General features: G+C 40.5%; 1 protein-coding gene across 1 annotated transcript in view; it reads left to right on the top strand.

Annotated features, from left to right (window-relative positions):
• The first annotated feature begins 4,953 nt into the window (after positions 1-4,953).
• The window catches only part of tox (thymocyte selection-associated high mobility group box), a 51,408-nt gene continuing 37,107 nt past the window's right edge, over positions 4,954-19,254 (top strand). The window contains exon 1 of the mRNA XM_070973377.1: positions 4,954-5,604. Within this exon, the coding sequence (XP_070829478.1) occupies positions 5,500-5,604 (105 nt within the window). The 5' untranslated portion in view covers positions 4,954-5,499. The remainder of the gene's footprint in view (positions 5,605-19,254) is intronic.

Genomic DNA, 19,254 nt, shown 5'->3' with positions numbered 1-19,254 from the left:
GAACAGTACTGTAAGTGATATAGCATGTGGTGTGGATTGGATTAGGAACATTGTATCTGACTGTTATGACCCTTCTGGTGGTTATAAACTCGAGACAATGTTATTTCTTTCACCATATATGGCATAAAACTACTATTCTGTTCAACTGTAAGTGTGCCTAACCAACATAAGCTGCTGCTGTTTTGTCATTATGACTTCATGCATCCAGACATTACTATAAATTATAGTGGAGATCCCAGAGTGTCCACATATGCCACATCTGTCATTTGAATAAATGTGTATAAAATGATGTACAAAACATGTAAAATATTTCCATTTGCTGGAAAGGTGCAGCCATAAGAAGACATGGAAACACACTTACATAAGATACTGTAAATACTAATGTAACAACAGAACATTTAGGAAGGAAAGTCGTGTACAAAAACCACAGCATCACACGTTTATAAATGGTCCACACTGAAACACAGCTGTCTAATAGCTTCATATTCATTTCCAGGTTTTGAATAACCCAGGCATACAATTTTTAAGGCCTAAATTAGAACTCTGAAGTTCCAGCAGTATCTCAGAAACCCTGTGTAATATGAAATTACAGTTGCTTTTTGTCCCAGAAGAAAAACATTAGAAAAATCTCAAAATATATATATTTTTTAATATTTTAGCATTCTCTACTTAGCAGTTTGCTTAATTAAGTCCTTTCTGCTGATTTCCTCACATTTTTTGCATCTTCTCTTTCACCCTGGAAAGCTACAATACGTAAAGGGCTGGCTGTTTTTACCAAGGAGTGGATTGCTGTGCTATGAATCTATAATGTAATCCCCCGACACGAAGAGACACACATCATTCAAATGCTACACTACATAACTATTTCAACCCATCAGATATGTTGGAAAGCTCATGCATGGAAATCTGAGAACACTATGAGGTATAGAGAGAGAGAGGGAGAGAGAGAGGTGTGTGTGTGTGTGTGTGTGTGTGTGTGTGTGTGTGTGTGTGTGCATGTGTGTGTGTGTGCGTGTGTGTGTGTGTGTGCATGTGTGTGTGTGTGTTGGTTTGCTGCTTGTGCATGTGTTTTATATATACATACACCATATATGTATATGTTGACATGCATGGTGCAACACAGGAATGGTGTGTATACGTTTTCATGTTGCGTCTGTGTTTATATGTTTGTGTGTGTGTGGATGGATTTCAGTGTACATGTGTGTTTGATTGCTTTAATGCATATGCTCATGTGTTTTAGTGTGTGTGTGTGTGTGTGTGTGTGTGTGTGTGTGTGTGTGTGTGTGTGTGTGTGTGTGTGTGTGTGTGTGCAGTTTTATAGAGAGGAGCTGTGTGTGGGGGAGGAGAATGTGGAAGTGAATTATGCCTTTTTCAGAGGGGAGGGGTGCATATATGTATGTGTGTAAGTGGGGGATGGGTGGATGGCACACTGTATGTTCTCTAAGTATGTGTGGGCTGGTTTGTGGTGTGTGTTTGAGAGAAAGTGTTTGAGAATGCATGAGAAAGAAAATGCATTTATGATACCTCTTTGTGTGTGTAGAAACTGCAATACATACATTTTTATGCACTTGTGTGTCATGGTTATGTTTGCAAAATGTGCCTCTGTGTTTGGACCTTATAGATATGCGTATAAGAGGAAATGTGTGGATGTGTTACTACTATATAGAGTATAATTATCAGTATGTCTGCAGGTACTTTATGTGTGTGAGTAGATTTTAATATGTGTGTGACCATCTGTTAAAGTGTACAGTGTGCATGAATCAGTGAGTTGTGCATATCTGTGTGTGTGTGTGTGTGTGTGTGTGTGTGTGTGTGTGTGTGTGTGTGTGTGTGTGTGTGTGTGTGTGTGTGTGGGTGGGAGAGAATCTCTTTGTTTATGTCTCTGTGTACATGTGTTTATCTCTAGATAATGGAAATGTGTTGTTCTGGCATTAGACAGCATTCATTCGACTTCTGTATTGAATATTTCTGTCTCTCAAACACACACAATCTGTTTTCATTGTTTCATCTTCTATCTCCCCTCCCAGATCATTCATGGATTTCTTGTCTAAAATCATCTGATGATTTAAATGACTTGAATTGTGCATCTATTGCTCTTTTTCAGAAACTGAATTAAGGCCTGTAGCATAACTTACTGTATGAGAAACTTATTAGATTTAAAATGAGCAAGAGGGACTTTGGAGTCAACGAATCAAGAGAGACACAAATCAGTCGCAAGGATCATGCTTGAAGTAGTTAACTTAGATGTGTTTAAAAAAAAAAAAAAATTAATATAAAATTCCCTTTTCTCTGTATCAGAAAGATAGCAGACAATGCTGCTTTAACCTATAGCCTGAAGGCTTTTACGTTTGCTACTTTGAATTCATCCCTTTTTTCTGCAAATGCATTTTACATCTACATCGGCAACAACAGTGGTTTGAGTGGAATAATTCCAAAGTACATAGATTAAATATGACATTACAACGAAGTCACCCAGGATGTCATCACGTGAAGCTAAAAGGAAATTAGACCCTCAGATTCTGCTAGAACCCTGGTGGTTGGGTGATCATACATAAAACTCTTAGGAGTGTTGTCTTATTCATCATGGTTAGAGGAGCGCAAGACAAAACGAGTGTCTGGTTGTACTCCAACAGAACCACAGAACCAGTTCATACTTTTAGAACTCCACCCTACTCCATCCTCCTCGAAAGGCAAAAGTGTTTCTAGTTGTTCTGATGGAAGTTGAAGTGAAAAGCAAATGTCATAGGGTGGACATACACGAAATTATGTAAAATATATTTTGGAGAATATTAATTGAATGGCACTCAGCTGTTGACATGAAAAGTGACAAAGTTCTGTCAAAAAATGAAAAAAGAACTCGAGAGAGAAGTTTAAACCCTTGCGCCTTGCAAGGCTGCCAAATCACAGCATGAAGAGGGTTGGAAACTTATACAAATCATTGGATGCAGCAGCCTCCTAATGCCACACTGGAAAGGCATGAGTGGTGGAAGAGTTTCAAAAGCTACTCAACCATTCGACAAACAGCTCTCATGAAGCACATTGGCAGCTTGAAAGCAAAACACAAAGCGTTGGCTGCCTGAACTCTCTGACAGTCCTGAACATGGATGTCCATTGCAGGACGCTGCTGTGCCTGATAATCCTTTTAAGTCCCCCATTTACTGAACACTGTTCTGCACACAGAGAGTATCCAGGGTGTGGCCAACAGAGTGCGCATACTGTCCATCTATCAGATAAGGAGATGGAGCCGGCATGGTAGACAGCACAGGGCCTGTAGACAGGTGTCTTCTAGTAGATATATAGAACTGAAGGTAAACACATGCGGTAAATATAAGACTGAACAGAACTGTTTAATCTTTAAAGCTCTCACAACACAAGGCATCAATTTGCAGCTTTTTGTTGTGAGGAGACCTGATGAACAACAGGGAGCATCAACCCTAATCACCTCTTTAATACTGACAAGCTCAGAGCAGTCTTGTGGAGGGAACATTAGCTACTAGAACTCAACCTGTCATTAAAATAATGACACCTTAATGGTGGAGGACTGAGGAGAGATGGTGGACATACCCCACCAACACCAGTGAGTTTTATGTAGTGCCTAAACCACACATTTGTCTGTGACACTCATTGGTTGGAATCATTAGGTGGTCTTTATGAGAATTGCATTCATGACAGCAGGGTGTTGCTGGCTATGGCCATTTCACAAACACATACAGCTGGCTCTTTTCGATCTCAATGTGGGAGCAAGCAAGGATGTACCCAAGGATAGAACTGCATTGAACTCCAGCTTGATGGACAAAGGGTCTTATGTGGCCTCTCCTCTTGGTGCTGCATGGAGAAAACTGGAGGGAACTGGAAGACTGTTGATTATGGCTCTTATGGCACGACCCAAGCCAAGCTTAGTCCATACAGTACATGAAGGGAAAGAGAGAGAGGGAGAGGCAGAGCATACACAGCTTACCTTTGACTTCCTTGTTAATGAATCTATTGCACTGTAAGTCAAATGACAGCTTGCATTGCACAAGGATCTGTTGACAGGAATGCAGATGTGGCTTAGCAATTGAGGGGAGGGAGAGAAGCAAGTTCTGAACCCTGTGCAGAAACAACTGTAGAATGCAGGGACTGAAGAGATGCAAAGATGTCAAGCTGAAACACAAGATAGCACGAGCCCTAGCTGGATTAACCAGTTAGGTGGCCCTGAGAGAAATTGCTTTTGTGCCCCCGATGAACCCTCCCGACTTCCAGCTGTCTGCATTACCTCAAAATATAGCAGACTGGTTTATGTGGTAATTTGATTGTACATAACTTTATTAAAGTTAATGCACAATATAGACTCAAACAAGTCAGGGCTTAAAACTAGATTTCATTCGCTGATACTTTAAGAAGTAAGAAGTTAAGAAATTATAAGAAAGTGATCAAATTACAGACAACCAATTGATACACAATGTGATGTACACATCGTATATCATTGTGCAGTATTAGCAATGAGCAGTAATGTCTTTTTTCTTCTCTCCTGGTTTTTGTTTGCTTCTGTTGACCATTTACTGTTGGTTCATACAACATTAATTCATCCGTTTAATTGAAACACCCATTCGCCCACGCAGGTAACGTTTATTCAAGCTAAGGAAACACCTTGTCGGGCCTTTTGATACTACCCTCTCCTCTAGATGGAGCACATGCTACCACTCAGCTCCTCCGGATATGTCGGTTACTCTCAAAATAAAATTGCTTATTGAGGCGGGTCCCGCAACGCTAAAGCCCCTGATTGTAATTATTGCCGGGATTCGTGAACGGTGTGAATAAGCTGTATTTGCTTTGTCGTTTTCATACTCCCTGTTTTTTTTTTTGTTTGTTTGTTTTTTTACTCCTGACAGAGTCTGTGCTTTTAATTTGTAAGAAAACGGATTTCCGGGTTCGTCGTGCCTGCGTCTTTCTAACTTGATGCTGGAGCTCTTTGTATGAGTGGTCCGCGAGGTACCACAGCACCGAGGACACGCGCGGCGGCAGCAACTGCAGAGGAGTATTGTAAAACAGAGTCCCAACCAGGGACAGACAGGGTCCAACCACGTCCCCTGTCCCCACAACGTATCGCCACGGGATACATAACCCACGACGATAAACGGAGGGAAAACGACGCTTCTTCAAAAAGTGCACCATTGCCACTGAACATTTGTTTTAGCGTCAGGTATTGAAGTTGAAGTTGTTTTACTGGGAAGTTTGCCAGTCACAGCAGCAGTTACTGAAGCCCGGCGTGGAGAGGAGAGCAGCGACCTCCAGAAGATCCGTTCAGGCTTATTCAGCCGACTTACCTGCTTAAAACCTTCATTTTTCCCCCAGAAGAACAATTTTTATTGGACTGGTTGTTTCTCTTTGGTCTCTCAGGGACTCGCCAAAAACCTTGTAAGTTTTAAAAGGTTATCTCAGCGGTTTGTGACAGGAGCAAGAGAAGAAAGGAGCTTGAAGACGAGGACTGGCGAAGTGGATGTTACGTTATTTTCAGCCATGGATGTAACCGTTTACCCGCCTCCTCCTCAGCCGCTGGCCGCGACAGACCACTCTAGGCTGGGCCAGCTCTCCTACCCTGACCCGGCTTTTGGGACCAACAAGGTAAGCAAGGAAATAAGAAAGCCATGCTTCTGTTTCCCATGTCCTAGAGATGAAAACCACGTTTGTGTTAGCTTATTTCCATTACCATAGCTATCTCCTCTCTGCCAATTAACAGGTAATTAATTGCTTTATTAGGCTCCAGTTATCAGCGCAGCTATTGAAGACTACAACCCAGTGTTACTCATTTCTTTCGAGCCCTTCCACTCACTGGAGGATACACAGACTGGGATTTTACCCCGAGTATGTTGTCAGTGCTGTAATGACACCTTTAATTAAAACTTCACCACTGGTAATTGAAAGATAATTAAGTTCTAGCACGCATTATATCTACAAATACAAGAGTTGTGGTTATAATGAAATATAAGGCCAGTAATTCTGAGAAAATCATGCAGTGTTATCCTTCAGTATGCTTGAATTTGTTCATATTTAGTAGAGTTCACAGCAGTGCCTCTCATTTCTGTCTTGTGATACTAAAGTTAATTGGTGTCTGGGAAGCTCTGCTGTCTTTCTCTGTCCAGAACAAGGTCGAAGGTCAGGGTCAGAGTCACAGCTGGAGCCTGTAGGGATCCAGTGTCTTCTGTAAGACATGTCTTAGGCAGGATGGGCATCAAATTATATTTAACCTTATCTATCTATCTATCTATCTATCTATCTATCTATCTATCTATCTATCTATCTATCTATCTATCTATCTATGTCTCAGTATGTAAAGTTGTTTGGGTGCAGACAGTGAGATTTTGTTCATTTGACAGTGATGAATTGCTTAATTATTTAAATAGTTGCAGTTGATGAGTGCAGCGATTAGACAGATTATTAACCTCTCTTCAGTGTTCAGACAATAAAATGGAACACGCTCATTTTGTTGTTGAAAATACAGTTACATTTCCCCCCCACAATTTGATATGGATAAACAAAAAAAAAATTCTATTACAAATAAAATAATAAACAATGTTAAAATATGATTTTTTTAAGAGCTAAGAACTATTTCCCTAGTTTTTTTCTGTCAAACTGCGACAAGCTGCAGTCATCCTGTATGCGGAGTCTTATACTGTAAACATGACATCTAAAAATGTTTGAATTGCTGAAGCATATAAAAGAAAATAATCTGAATAATCTGTTTCCCACACATCAGCACAGGGTTGCACATGAAGCAGGGTGTAAACTGAAATAGCATTATATAGTATCCATTACACAAATATGACTTTCTGCACTCTTTCAGATCACTTGTGCTGCCTGATTTTTGTTGTTATGATGTCTCTGTTGTAGAAATAGTGGACTGAGTAATATCAGAATATACTGTCATCCCTGAATGGCCGGTGTACAGCTGGATTGATCGACTATCCACTGGGTGGCTGTCTGATTTTACTCTGCCTGCTCACGTTTATTAACTGTTCTCTCATCATGTGGCTGATAGGCCATTTTTTCTCTGTTTAACCCCTCAGCAACAACGGTGTGATGTGGTTACAAAAAGTTGGCTTTAACCAGAAATGTTGCATTCAGGCTCTCTACCTGTGAGCGTCCACCATTATACTGTCCATTTCCATTGGCACTTTCAAAACATGCTCCATTTATTAGCATTTTTGTTACCCATTTAATTGTGCCAAGTCGCACCTGAGATCCATCCACCTCCCACCTTTGACCGGGTAGAGGTGACGTCAGATGGACTTCGTCATCATTCAATGACGATTCAGCGGCATGGTTAAATAGCCCTTACTGCTGTTTCCAGATATTGTATCGTGTTGTCTGTGTTTCTCATGTAATAAGCGGTGGATGCCAAGCAAAATCAGCCTGAAAATCCATGATGAGAAGTAGCTGGCTAGCAACAACCATTGCGAAGTGCAATACTAAACTGCGCCAAAGAGGGCGCCTGTTTTAAACGTCGACTCCAGCGCGTCAGTAGTTAGAGATACACCTTAAAGTGGGTAACCCTGTTGTAATTGAGATGCACATCCCTGCTGTGCTGGGCAGACGCACTGAGTCAAGCCGAGCCAGCTCACGTGTATGGAAAAGGGTTAGAAGTTCCATATGACGTACTCATTTTAACCAAGTTTTTGCTGATGTAGTGTAGTGTGGTTTGATTGTGCTGTGAAAGTTCACTATTGCTTTCTTATACTGTGCCTCCTTGGCTGGTCATTGCAGAGTGAAGATAAGTCTGAAATTCAAAGGGCCATAGTGTAACTTACAAAGAAAGTGGAATTGATATCTACAGCTGTGAAAAACTAAAATGATCTGGGTAGAGACGGCTTCAGAAAGATCTCTGAAAACAAAAAATATTCAGACAACTCTGTTTGATGTATGATGGAGCGCAGATGTTTGTAAAAATAGTATACTGTGACAGTTATTATAGAGCAGATAGTCAGTACATTCATAGATGCAGTGTATGCATTCAGCATGTAGTTTGGAATTGGGGCTCAACATCTGATTCCCTACCAGTTCTGCAGTTAACTGTGACCTCTGACCTCAATAAGTGGTAATTGGACATGGATGGAATATCACATTAATGTATCCATGAGCTAGATGATAGTAATTTACTGTGCTTTGTTTAACCCTCAGCATTGTCTCTCATGTTTAATGACTGAACTCATTGTGCTGTCAAACCTGCTGCTTTTAAGCTCAGAAATCTATCACAATGTGGAGAAATGCCCTGCACACAGAAACATAGAGCAATCCACTGTGTTGTTGTGTTTCAGAGAGAGGGAGGGAGAGATGGAAGATAGAGGCTGGGGATGTAAAGAGAGCTAGCTATGTGGTTGGGGGTAGGGACTGAAGAGAGAGAGAGAGAGAGAGAGAGAGAGAGAGAGAGAGAGAGAGAGAGAGAGAGAGAGAGAGAGAGAGAGAGAGACAGAGAGCGAGCAAGAGAGGAGAGTTGTTGGGGGTAGGGATGTTGTAGATGAGAGAGAGAGAGAGAGAGAGAGAGAGAGAGAGAGAGAGTGAGTAGTGGGGGTGGGGCCACTAAGGTTTGTACTATATTTCTCTCTCTGTGTCTTTTGATTCACGACTCTGTCGACCTGATAGAAGAGATCATATTGCTGTGTGGGGGAACAGAAAGAAAAGAGAAAGAGGATATATAAAAAGGAGAGAGACAGGAAGTAGGAAGCACAGAAGAAACAAAATGACAGAAAAGAGAAAGAAGAGGAACAGAACAGAGAGAGGGTGTGCAAAAAGAACGAAGAGAGAGAGAGAGAGAGAGAGAGAGAGAGAGAGAGAGAGGCTGTGTGTGTGTGTGTGTGTGTGTGTGTGTGTGTGTGTGTGTGTGTGTGTGTGTGTGTGTGTGTGTGTGTGTCTGTGGATGTGTATTACTCACATTGTGGGGACATAAATCTGTTTACACTGTGACATTGTGTGGACTTGCCTTCCTTGTGGGGACAAAACACAAATCTTCATTACGTATTCATATACGTAATGATTAAATCATAGGCTGAAGGTTTAGTTAAGGTTAGGTTTAGGTTTAGGTTAAGGGTTATGGACAGGCAAGCAGTGGCTCAGGTTAGGGTTAGGCTAAGTCTCCAGGAAGTGAATATGAGTCAATGTTATGTCCTGTGTGTGTGTGTGTGTGTGTGTGTGTGTGTGTGTGTGTGTGTGTATAATAGCGAGAGGGGGGAGAGGCGTGTCCAGATGTGGTAATGTAAAAATGTAACACCAGTGATGGTCTACATTTTCCATTTCATTTAAATAGAGAACATTTTCAGCACAGTTACCTTTGAAAAGGCACTATTTTACTCCATGTTGTGCCTATGAACAGGAACTATAATAACAAGGCTAATGTTGATTAAATGTTTCAGCGACATACATTAGTTTCTTGGCTGGTTTTGACATGACTGTAATACTTTGTATTTCAGGCTTCTGGTATTTCAGTGCTTCTGAAGGAGCCTCTAAGAAAGGCAAACACACAGTATTCATTTTCCATCTGTAGTTGTTTGTGCACAATAGCTGTAAATCTGCTCTTTGTCTCATTGAAATGGATTTCATGGTGATTTGAGAGCTGACTGATTGTGTGGTGACTGCACTGTTTTAAGTGAGAAACGGTGGGTAAAGAGACGTTACGGTTGGTGATGATAAAAAAAAAGCATTACAACAGCCATTATTACCAGACATAAGTTGACTGTCTAAAAAATGTAATTTAGTTTCCTTTTCCCCAAAACATCTTTTATATTACTCACACCAACCTTATGATAATTACCATAAAGTGCACGCTGTATTTACTCTGAAATAACATTAACAATAATAGCGCACTATTTTTAAGTCTTACCGGTGGCTGTGAGCATAATGATGAAGGAAATCAACACCGCCTCCTACTAATTACATTTCTATACTAAGAAAGGGCAATACCAAATACGTTTTGTAGAAATCATAATGATACACGTGTTATATCTTTTGCCAACGTAATGAGGAAACATTGTTAACGAACTGTCTGTCAAGATAATGTTTTTATTGAATTGATCAAGAAAATGTTTACTTGAACACATATTTGATTTGACATTAAAGAGAAAGCACAATATTTCCTTCACCTTAGCCAACAGGGCTTTTGGTGCTTCAGCCAAACATGGATTCAGGATGTGAACCTTAGACACTGTTTTTGCCTTGTGTGCTTACCGTCCACCCCACCACCTCTTTTGGTTTAACCTGTGTGTGGTAAAAAATTGTAGCTACACTAGAAAAAACATTACCGGGGAGCATAATCCCAGCAGCAACTGCGTTTCCCTTTAAAACATGAATGGCAAAACAAAGCTTTGATTAATTATTCAATTAGTCCATCAACAGAAACATTCCAGCAAACACATCAACCATTTGAAGTTTCCACCTTAAATGTGAGAATATTGCTGCCTTTCTTCATCTGAACAAAGGTTAAATGAATATCTTTAGGTTTTAGACTGTTGGTCACCTGGGGCTTTATTAAATTGTAATGGGCAATTTTCTGATGCTTTATATAGCAATTGATTTAATAAATCAATCAAGAAAATAATCTGTGGATGAATCAATAATGAAAATAATTGTTAGTTGCAGCCCTACTAATTAGAAATATGTAAAGAGTCATCTTGACTGAAATGACGTTATTTTCAACAGAAAACAAGCAGCTAGCATTACTCACAGGTCTTTTGTCCAACTGCGGAGCTCTTAATCTGAGAAAGGCCTCACCAACAAACGACCTGTCATTGTCTCTTTTAAATCTCCCCCTATTTTTTTGGGGGGGGGGGGGGGGGGGGGGGGGGGTTCTTAGCTGAGCCTCCCAGACCAACCCACACAGCATTTCTTCCTATGCTGACACCAGTCACCTTTTTGTATTGATTAACATTACCAACAAAGCTACGTAATCAAAAAAGAGTGTGATTCTGTGGCCAGCATCCAGCTCAGTGTTTCTGTTGATGCACAGGCACAGTTGAGTCTCATAGAGGACTGGCTAGATGAGCTCTGATTGGCCCTGCTCATAATGAGTCTCCTTAGATGGGAAGAAGGAGAAATTAATTAAGTTAATTAATTGTAACATTGCAATATCATGAGGGGACTTTGCATCTGTATGAAACGGCACAAGTGCTGGTGGTGGAACAGTTTAAATAACTACTGAATTAAACGCGTGGCCTTTTGAAAGGAAGAAAAAGAAAGCAAGCAGAGCAGAGATGGGATGAATCAAGTTTAGAGGAGGAATGGAAGGGTGAGAGAGAGAGAGAGAGAGAGAGAGAGAGAGAGAGAGAGAGAGAGAGAGAGAGAGAGAGAGAGAGAGAGAGAGAGAGAGAGGGCCTAATGTAAACATGATGATTGTGAAAGCTGGGTGAGGTATTTCTAAAGCAAATAGAGGGGAAAGAGAACAGGGAGAAGAGAAGTAGGCCTGAGTAAAGTACAGGAGAATATAGATTTAAAGAGAGAAGCAAAACACTTGCAAAGTAGGCAGAGGACAGATTTTAGAATGTAGACATGGATAGAAATAAGAGAGACAGAGTAATACATGATAGAGGACAATGAGAAAAGTCATCACGAGTATAAGGAAGTAAAATACTGCATTTGTCCTATGAGATTTAGATCCTAAGTGTTTCCATCACTCAGATTTGTTAGAGGTTATGACTGATCAGAAGGACACTCACACAGTCATGTGTCACGTCAGCCTTCATCTGATGTCATGAATTGTTTGTGTTAGTTGAGCAGGTATGACATTTATCATCATCATCATCATCATCATCGTTTGAAATAATCCCTATAGCTGAAACGACGCTGGTTTCAGCTGTTACAGTGAAGACCCACTGAACACACTGTGTGACTTCAGGGTTTGCCCTCTTCATTTTCTGTGGGACGCTGGTGTTGGAGGTTTGCAGTGTTTGACTAACACCTGTACTTTTCCTACTGTGACCTGTAGAAATATCTGCTGACAAAGTCCTTCTTGGCACAGAGTCACATGAGCTGCTGGAGACAAAGTCGTAGGCTGCTTATTTCCACAATGCATTTCTAACATGGAAGCTACTTGCTAGCTTGCAAGCACACCCACAGCTACAAGGAAGACGTTTGGAGGCAGTTTAGCAAGATTTGTTTACATCTGGTGGGTCTTCACCTTCACCAGATTATTGCTGTCCTCTACTTGTTGGAGGAGGAAATTAATATATTCCATCACTGACAAAGGTTAGGCCAGCACAAAGTTAATATTTAAAAAGTACATTAGCCCAAACTACGACTTAAGCCCTGCTAGATTCACACATGACTCTACACAGTGCAACATGTGACCAGTACACTCTTTGCACTGTGGCTCTACAGCTCATTTAGAAACATTGCTGTGCCTTATATAGCATTTCATAAACCCCGGCACCAGCCCAGCATCCACCTGTATGCTCTGCCTCTAAGTCACCTTGGGCAACAGTCAATTAACGTCACACTCGGCGCTGGGCTTAGTGTGTATACCTGCGGGGTACACACTTTGTGTTCATGTAATAATAAATCTGCTCCACATGAGTTGGCTGACTGAACTTACTCTATATTATGATCACTGGCAAGTAGCCCTGGCATAAACAGGATGATACACTGCCATTCCCTCACGGCAGAAATACTATTTTTAAAGAACAATTTCTGTCAGTCAGGATTAGAAAAATTAATTAGACTGGATTTGTCACTGCATTTAAAATGGTTTGTCATCTAACCACATGAACGCCATCAGCTCGACTGCTTCAGTGCCTCTCGTGATATATCAGCAGCATTTTGGTAATACAGTCACAGCTATTTAGAAAGATTTCCAGTACATCTACAGCTATCTTATCCTTTGGCCCTTTCCCAGAGGTTTTTTTTTCTGTATCACATTCTCATTGTCCCCTCCAACAGTTTTTTTTCGAACCAGCCAAAGTGTCGGCATCTCATCTAATTATCTATCAGAACACAACCAGTCAATCTGTCCGTCCGTCTGTCCATGCTGGCTGTCACTCCTGCTACTGAACACCTTGCCAACCCCCCTACCCCCCAAACACCCCCTCCCCCCAAGCTTGCTGATGATTGGGTGACTTTCAGCACTGTTGCTTGTGTGTTGGTGTATGTGAAAGCGTTTCAGTTGGTTGAATCATGGGGACGGAGCGATGAGGGACTCCTGGTTGGTGGAGGGATGCCAAGTGGAACAGATGGGCGGAGATAAAGCACTGCCAGAAGAGACTAATTATCAGGATTTCGTTTCCAAAACAAACATATTGCAATCAAATCACATACTGCAATCATTGCTGCATTGTTCTCTCGCTGTGTGTACTGTATTAGTGACAATGAGTTGGATCAATTAACTTGTGGTGGAAGAGATTGGATCAGTTCCTGAGTTGTTGCCGTCCATTTTTCTTTAGCACTCAGCTTTTGTTCACGATCATACAGTGATAACTGTGATGGTGTCGTGCTAATTACTGCGGGTAGATTGAAATAAATAAGTCAAATTTGAAATGTGTAAACTCGTCTCTGCTTTGACCTCGTTTCCTTGTTCTGTCATAAAATATCTTTGATTGCAAAGCCCTGCTCATCTGTCATTTATCTGCTACGTCTGTACAGTGCATATAGTAGGAAATGCCAGATTTGGATTTTAACCACTCGTAACTTACTAAGAAAGAACATTCTGCAAGAACATTTGAGTATTTTTGTCTTGAACATCTTTTTTCAACATCTTTTCATGAGGTTTGCGAGTCATTCAAATCAGATTCAACAAGCTCTCTTAACTGCACAAACTTGCTATGAATTGCTTACCGTGATGAATGCCACCTGTGACTATGGACCAGTTTCATTCACAAAAATGTTACTCAAGAGTTCAAGAGGCTCAGGTCCTGCTGTCAGAAATCAGAAGTCGGAAAGTCGGAAGTCGTAGTGGTAGACACTTTAAATATTAATACAGCTGCCAATGACGTGTCACCAGGGTCACACACACTGTGACAGAAGAAGTTAGAAACATCTTTAATCTTGAAACCTTTCAGATGTCTCAACTGGGGGGATTTGACACCAAAACCCACCTCACCCTGTGATTGGCCAACTGTGCGGGGGATAAAGTAAGCTGGCTTTGAGCTTCTTTCTCTCTAGCTCTCTTTTCTTTTTTGTTCATTGCACAACTATTTCTGTCACTTTCCATGTGAACACCTCAGTGCAACACCATAAATGTCTTCCACAAGACTTTTGATTTCCAACGAGGTGGGACAACATGTTGTGTGAACCGGGTCTTTCCTAGCATAACCCAGTCCTTTGACGGGGAGCAGTCAGGCGGATGTGATTTTACAGTGTCAGCTGTTCTAATGGAGGACGGTCCTGGACAGAGCCCTGCAGAAAGACTGCAGTGGCAGGTGTTGGAGTGAGAGAATTTTAACTCTGTATGAAGTTAAAAGGGATTTTTCTGTGGAGGAAGGCAGACAGTGTTGTCATGATTTGTATGACGGACGTGAACCACTTGGGAATTTCATTTACAACCAAGAAAAAAATTGTCGTGTGAGAAAATTGGCAAGTGAAGTTCTCTTAAATCACTCGTACATGCCACTTAAATCTTTTTGTGCGAGTCTGTTCAATCACTGAGGTATGTTGTCAGAGCAGTGAGTAAGTTTGGGAAGTTTTGAGCTAAGCTTAATAGGTTCAACCAACCTTGAGATTTTATTTTGTAGTCAGGCAATGGGCCAAAGCCATGGCTCTTAGCTTTGCCCATACATGGCTGAAGCTTCAGTTCTCTGAGCCACTAATGTCACTTTATTTGACTGTGTTGCCCTGGTGGACATGCCTGTTTTCTGACTCGATGAGTTAATGTTGTTGCTGAAATGATACTTGTAGGACTCTACCAAATAGTTCGTAAAAGCTTTGAAGCTTCATTCATAATGTTGACATTTATGTTATTATTCATGTTATATTATTTACATTTATTTTTTTTGTCTATTGATTCTGTTTAAACCTCAAATTTCTGCACAGTTTCAGATAAAGATTAGGCTACATTAATATCATCAGTATTATACTATTCATATAACATACCACTGGTGGCTGCAGAGGATTGTTTCCAGCTCATGTGATCCAATTTCCAATAACTCCAGAACGTTGTAAAGACAGAAAGTCAGAATTTAGCGAAAAAATATGTAGTTATAAAAAATTTCACAAGATATTTTCAAAATTCACATTTTTGATGAAATATTCTGCTTTAATCAACTTTTGTTGCTATTTAACCTTTCAAAAACAATAATTTGACTGCAGTCAGAAACTTGCTGCACACTAAGTGAGGCACACACCTGTAGTACCGTGGCAGTCTAGCAGTAACCTAACAGCACCATGAATCACATTAACATAAGCACATGAACAGCTCTTACTTATTTAATGTGATCAATTGCTTATTCAATTTGAGGATTTTATTCAAGGATTTGTTTATTTTTTAGGGTAATGACAGCATAAAATATGAAAACATTCAAAACTTCATGGGAAAATTTCAATGGAAGCTTCAAATGTAAAAACATGACAGTCGATACAGCCCAATAAAGGTGAAGCAAGTCAATAGACCTCTGTCACAAGAAAATGAAGCAAACCCTGAGTTCATTATTCACTGGTGGATAGAAAATATTTCAGATCAGTCATACTTCACAAAGGTTTCAATAAAAACACTGTCTTTACTGGAAGCTGAATGGGGAAATATTTACCACAAAGACAGTGCCACACACACACACACACACACACACACACACACACACACACACACACACACACACACACACACACACACACACTCAGACCTCTCAACCCTCCATTTTTTTCTGGGAGTCTTGCATATTTCACCCATCTCTCCTGCTGTCCTCACGTTTAAATATTTTGCTGTATTTTTAACTTTTCTAAAACTGTTTTAAAAAAAGGTTGGCTGTAACATTGACGGAAAGAATGACCGCCTGTTTGATGTGTTTGCGACATCTCCCTCCGATGCAGCAGGTGGCAGTATGTAGAACATTAGCTGTAATGTCTGTCGATGAAGAGCCACTCAGTCAAATAGCACCTGTCAATTAGACAAAGAAGAAGAAGGATGAGCGTGACAGGGAGTACCTGCCAAAACAGCTCAGTGTCTCATCAAATGGGAGGGGGTGCACCCATACTTAATGAAGAGTAACGTCAGTCAAAGTCATGCTTTTTGGAAAATATGTTACACGGACTTTAGCAGATCACACAGAGGGAAAAGTGACAAATCTGACAAACATAAATGCATCCAAGAGTCATAGAAACACGCTCGAGCAATGACTATTTATACCATCGCTCCCATCCTTTTTCATAATAACCCTCTCCTACCAAACTTCTCTCTCATATTTTTAAATCCCATTGTTGACAGGTATGACACACACACACACACACACACACACACACACACACACACACACACACACATAATTACAACTGAACAGCTGTTGCAAGAAATGTAGAAGTCCCTCTGCACACACAAGGGAAATGCATAGCGATCACCCTACGAAGACACAATCTAGCCTTAACAGTCATGATACAGTTTAGCCAATAAAACTTGGTTTATTCTGCTGTCATGGAGACAGAGATTAGAGAGATAAACAATAGCTGAGTTGAACCACTCCAGCTGTATGAATGTCCCGTCTTCTCTCTCTCTACGTCTCTCTCTCTCTCTCTCTCTCTCACACACACACACACACACACACACACACACACACACACACACAGTCATTAGTTGTCCTCTCTCTTTGTCCATCTGTCTCTCACTGTACAGGCTTGTGAGTTGATTTATGTCCCCTGATGCAGGTTAGAGTCAACTGAAATCCATTCAGTCCAGTTTAGGCAAATAGTTTCACACGCCACCCAAACCCCTGAGTGATAAAAAAGGTCTCCAGCAATTTAAATTTAAATTTAAATTTCAAATGTGTCTTTTTGACTCATCTACACAAAGATACCCTCACAACCCGAAGAGACGTAATGTTTCCATCTGTGACACTGGCTCTGTTTGAAGAGGAGGCCCAACCAACACTGCAAACATTTTGCTGCCATGGTCATTGAGCACAGAATTGTTATTACAGGACATTCACGTGGATTTTTAACTACCCAGCCAACACCTGGAAGTATGCTGTGTTTAGTTTAATTTAAAGTTAGTCGTTAGTATGTTGATCATTTTACCAGATTTCAAGAGTAAGCTCATTTTGTCCTTCTTCGCCAGGGTCTCACCACACAGGCAGATTTTTTTCATTTAAAAAGATTTTCAGATTCATTGCTCGGTAGTTTACTTCACCTTTTGCATTATTATATTTAAAAGCCTTAATGAACATTTCATCTTCAGTTCAACAGGATATCAGCTGAAAGTTGGGGCTAAACGAAATTTACAATTTACATCTCAGCCTTCCCACCCCCCCATCTCACTCCATATCACTCCCCCTTAGCTCCGCTCCTTAGCGCTCCCTCCATCTCCTTATCAACCAAACATTTCATTTCTCCCAAGCTCTCCTTCTTTCTCTTCCTCACTCCGCTCCCTTTTTCCTTGATACACTGTATTTCTCTCTTTTCCTTTGTCCTTGTCTGTCATCCTAATAGTCTCTCTCCCCCTTTCTCCCCCCTTCCTCCGACCCTGACCCACTTAGCTGGCTGCTTGTTATTCAAACCTTTGCTTTACCCACACAAACACACACACACACACACACACACACACACACACACACACACACACACACAGGAGCAGCAGAGATGAGAGAGTGAGAGACAGAGGCATGAAAGGGGGGAGAGAGAGAGGATAATTTGGTTTGACTACAAACCTTGCTTTCCTCTTTAGTTCTCTCACTGTAAGGTTTGAGATACACACATGCAGAAGACACAGATAGTGTTTAAGCACTTATTTGAGAGGCAGCAATTCTCTGGCTTTCAATTTTCTATCATTATTTCGATTAATTGATTACTTAACAGTTTCTCCCAGCATGGTGATGCCTCCAATTTGCTCATTTTGTCCGATTAACAGTCTGAACCTATCAATATTCAGTTTAACTGTCCTATATGACAAAGAAAATGAGCAAATCTTCACATTTTAGAAGCTCAAACCACAGACTGCTTTTTGCTTGAAAAATGACAGCAGATTCTTTTCAATCAAGCAGCTAACTGTTCTAGCTCAGATCAAACCATGAAACATGAATACATGTAAAATGTGTAATTTCTCTGCTTTGGAACATTCACCAGTCCATTTAAAGTGAAAACGTCACCTTTTCACAGAACAGCCCATGCATTACAATGGAGGGGTTTTTCCCCGCTCAGAACGAGGCAGCGGTGCTACCTCAGCTGTGACCCGTTCAACCCTGATTACTTTTAAAATGGAAAAATAATTTAAGCCTCACAATATGTCGAAGCACTGGCTGTGACTTGGATGGTTTAATATCTCTGTGAAGACAGCACTGTTTTCTTGGTGTCATGGCATGTTTACATTTTGAAGGGTCTGATTTTACAAGCAAATATTCAAAGAAATCTTTTTCAAACTACCTCATGTGGTGCATAAATGCCACTGAAGAGGATCACAGGATGTGACACGCATGCATTGCACTAGAGGCCATCCCATTCACAAGCAAGTGCTAATGTTGTGTCATGTTCTCCTACAACATACATCCCATACTTGACATGATTTCTGATGATTTGTGATCGTATGTGTGCTTATACTGTATGTGTAGCACACAAAGCTGTGGCTCTTCTTGTTGTGACCGTTGGTAACTCTTAATGTTACAAATAAGGTGAAAATTGGATGAAAAGAAATTCGTACTGCCAAACTTAAGGTGAAAATTACATGTTGAAAATACAAATAATAATACTCCAAACACTTGTGTTTTGCTCATTTGCATACTGGAGTTGGATCCTGGAGCTTTGTGACAAAACAGCCTTGATTAGTGTTTCCTGTGAACCAGGAACCATTTCATTATTCATTAATGTTTCAGTTTCTTTTTTTACTCATCTTTGTGTCCAAGAAATGTCAGAAAATTATAATTTCCCATAGCTGTATCACTTGTTTTATTTGAAGAACAGTCCAGAACTCTTTTCAATTCACATTAATTCTTACCATTTAAGATGCTGGAACCAGTAAATGTTTGCAGATTTTGTTGTGGAAAAGGTCTAAAAATCAACAATTATCAAAATAGTGGCATATTTGCTTTTCAGTTAATGAACTAATACTTGCAGCCCTGCTGTCAACTATCTTGGTCTGTTGGATGCATGTAAAAAAAATGATTT

This window comes from Chaetodon trifascialis, chromosome 11 (genome assembly GCF_039877785.1).
Source record: "Chaetodon trifascialis isolate fChaTrf1 chromosome 11, fChaTrf1.hap1, whole genome shotgun sequence".
Taxonomy (NCBI): domain Eukaryota; kingdom Metazoa; phylum Chordata; class Actinopteri; order Chaetodontiformes; family Chaetodontidae; genus Chaetodon; species Chaetodon trifascialis.
This window is presented reverse-complemented; position numbering and strand designations above follow the sequence as displayed.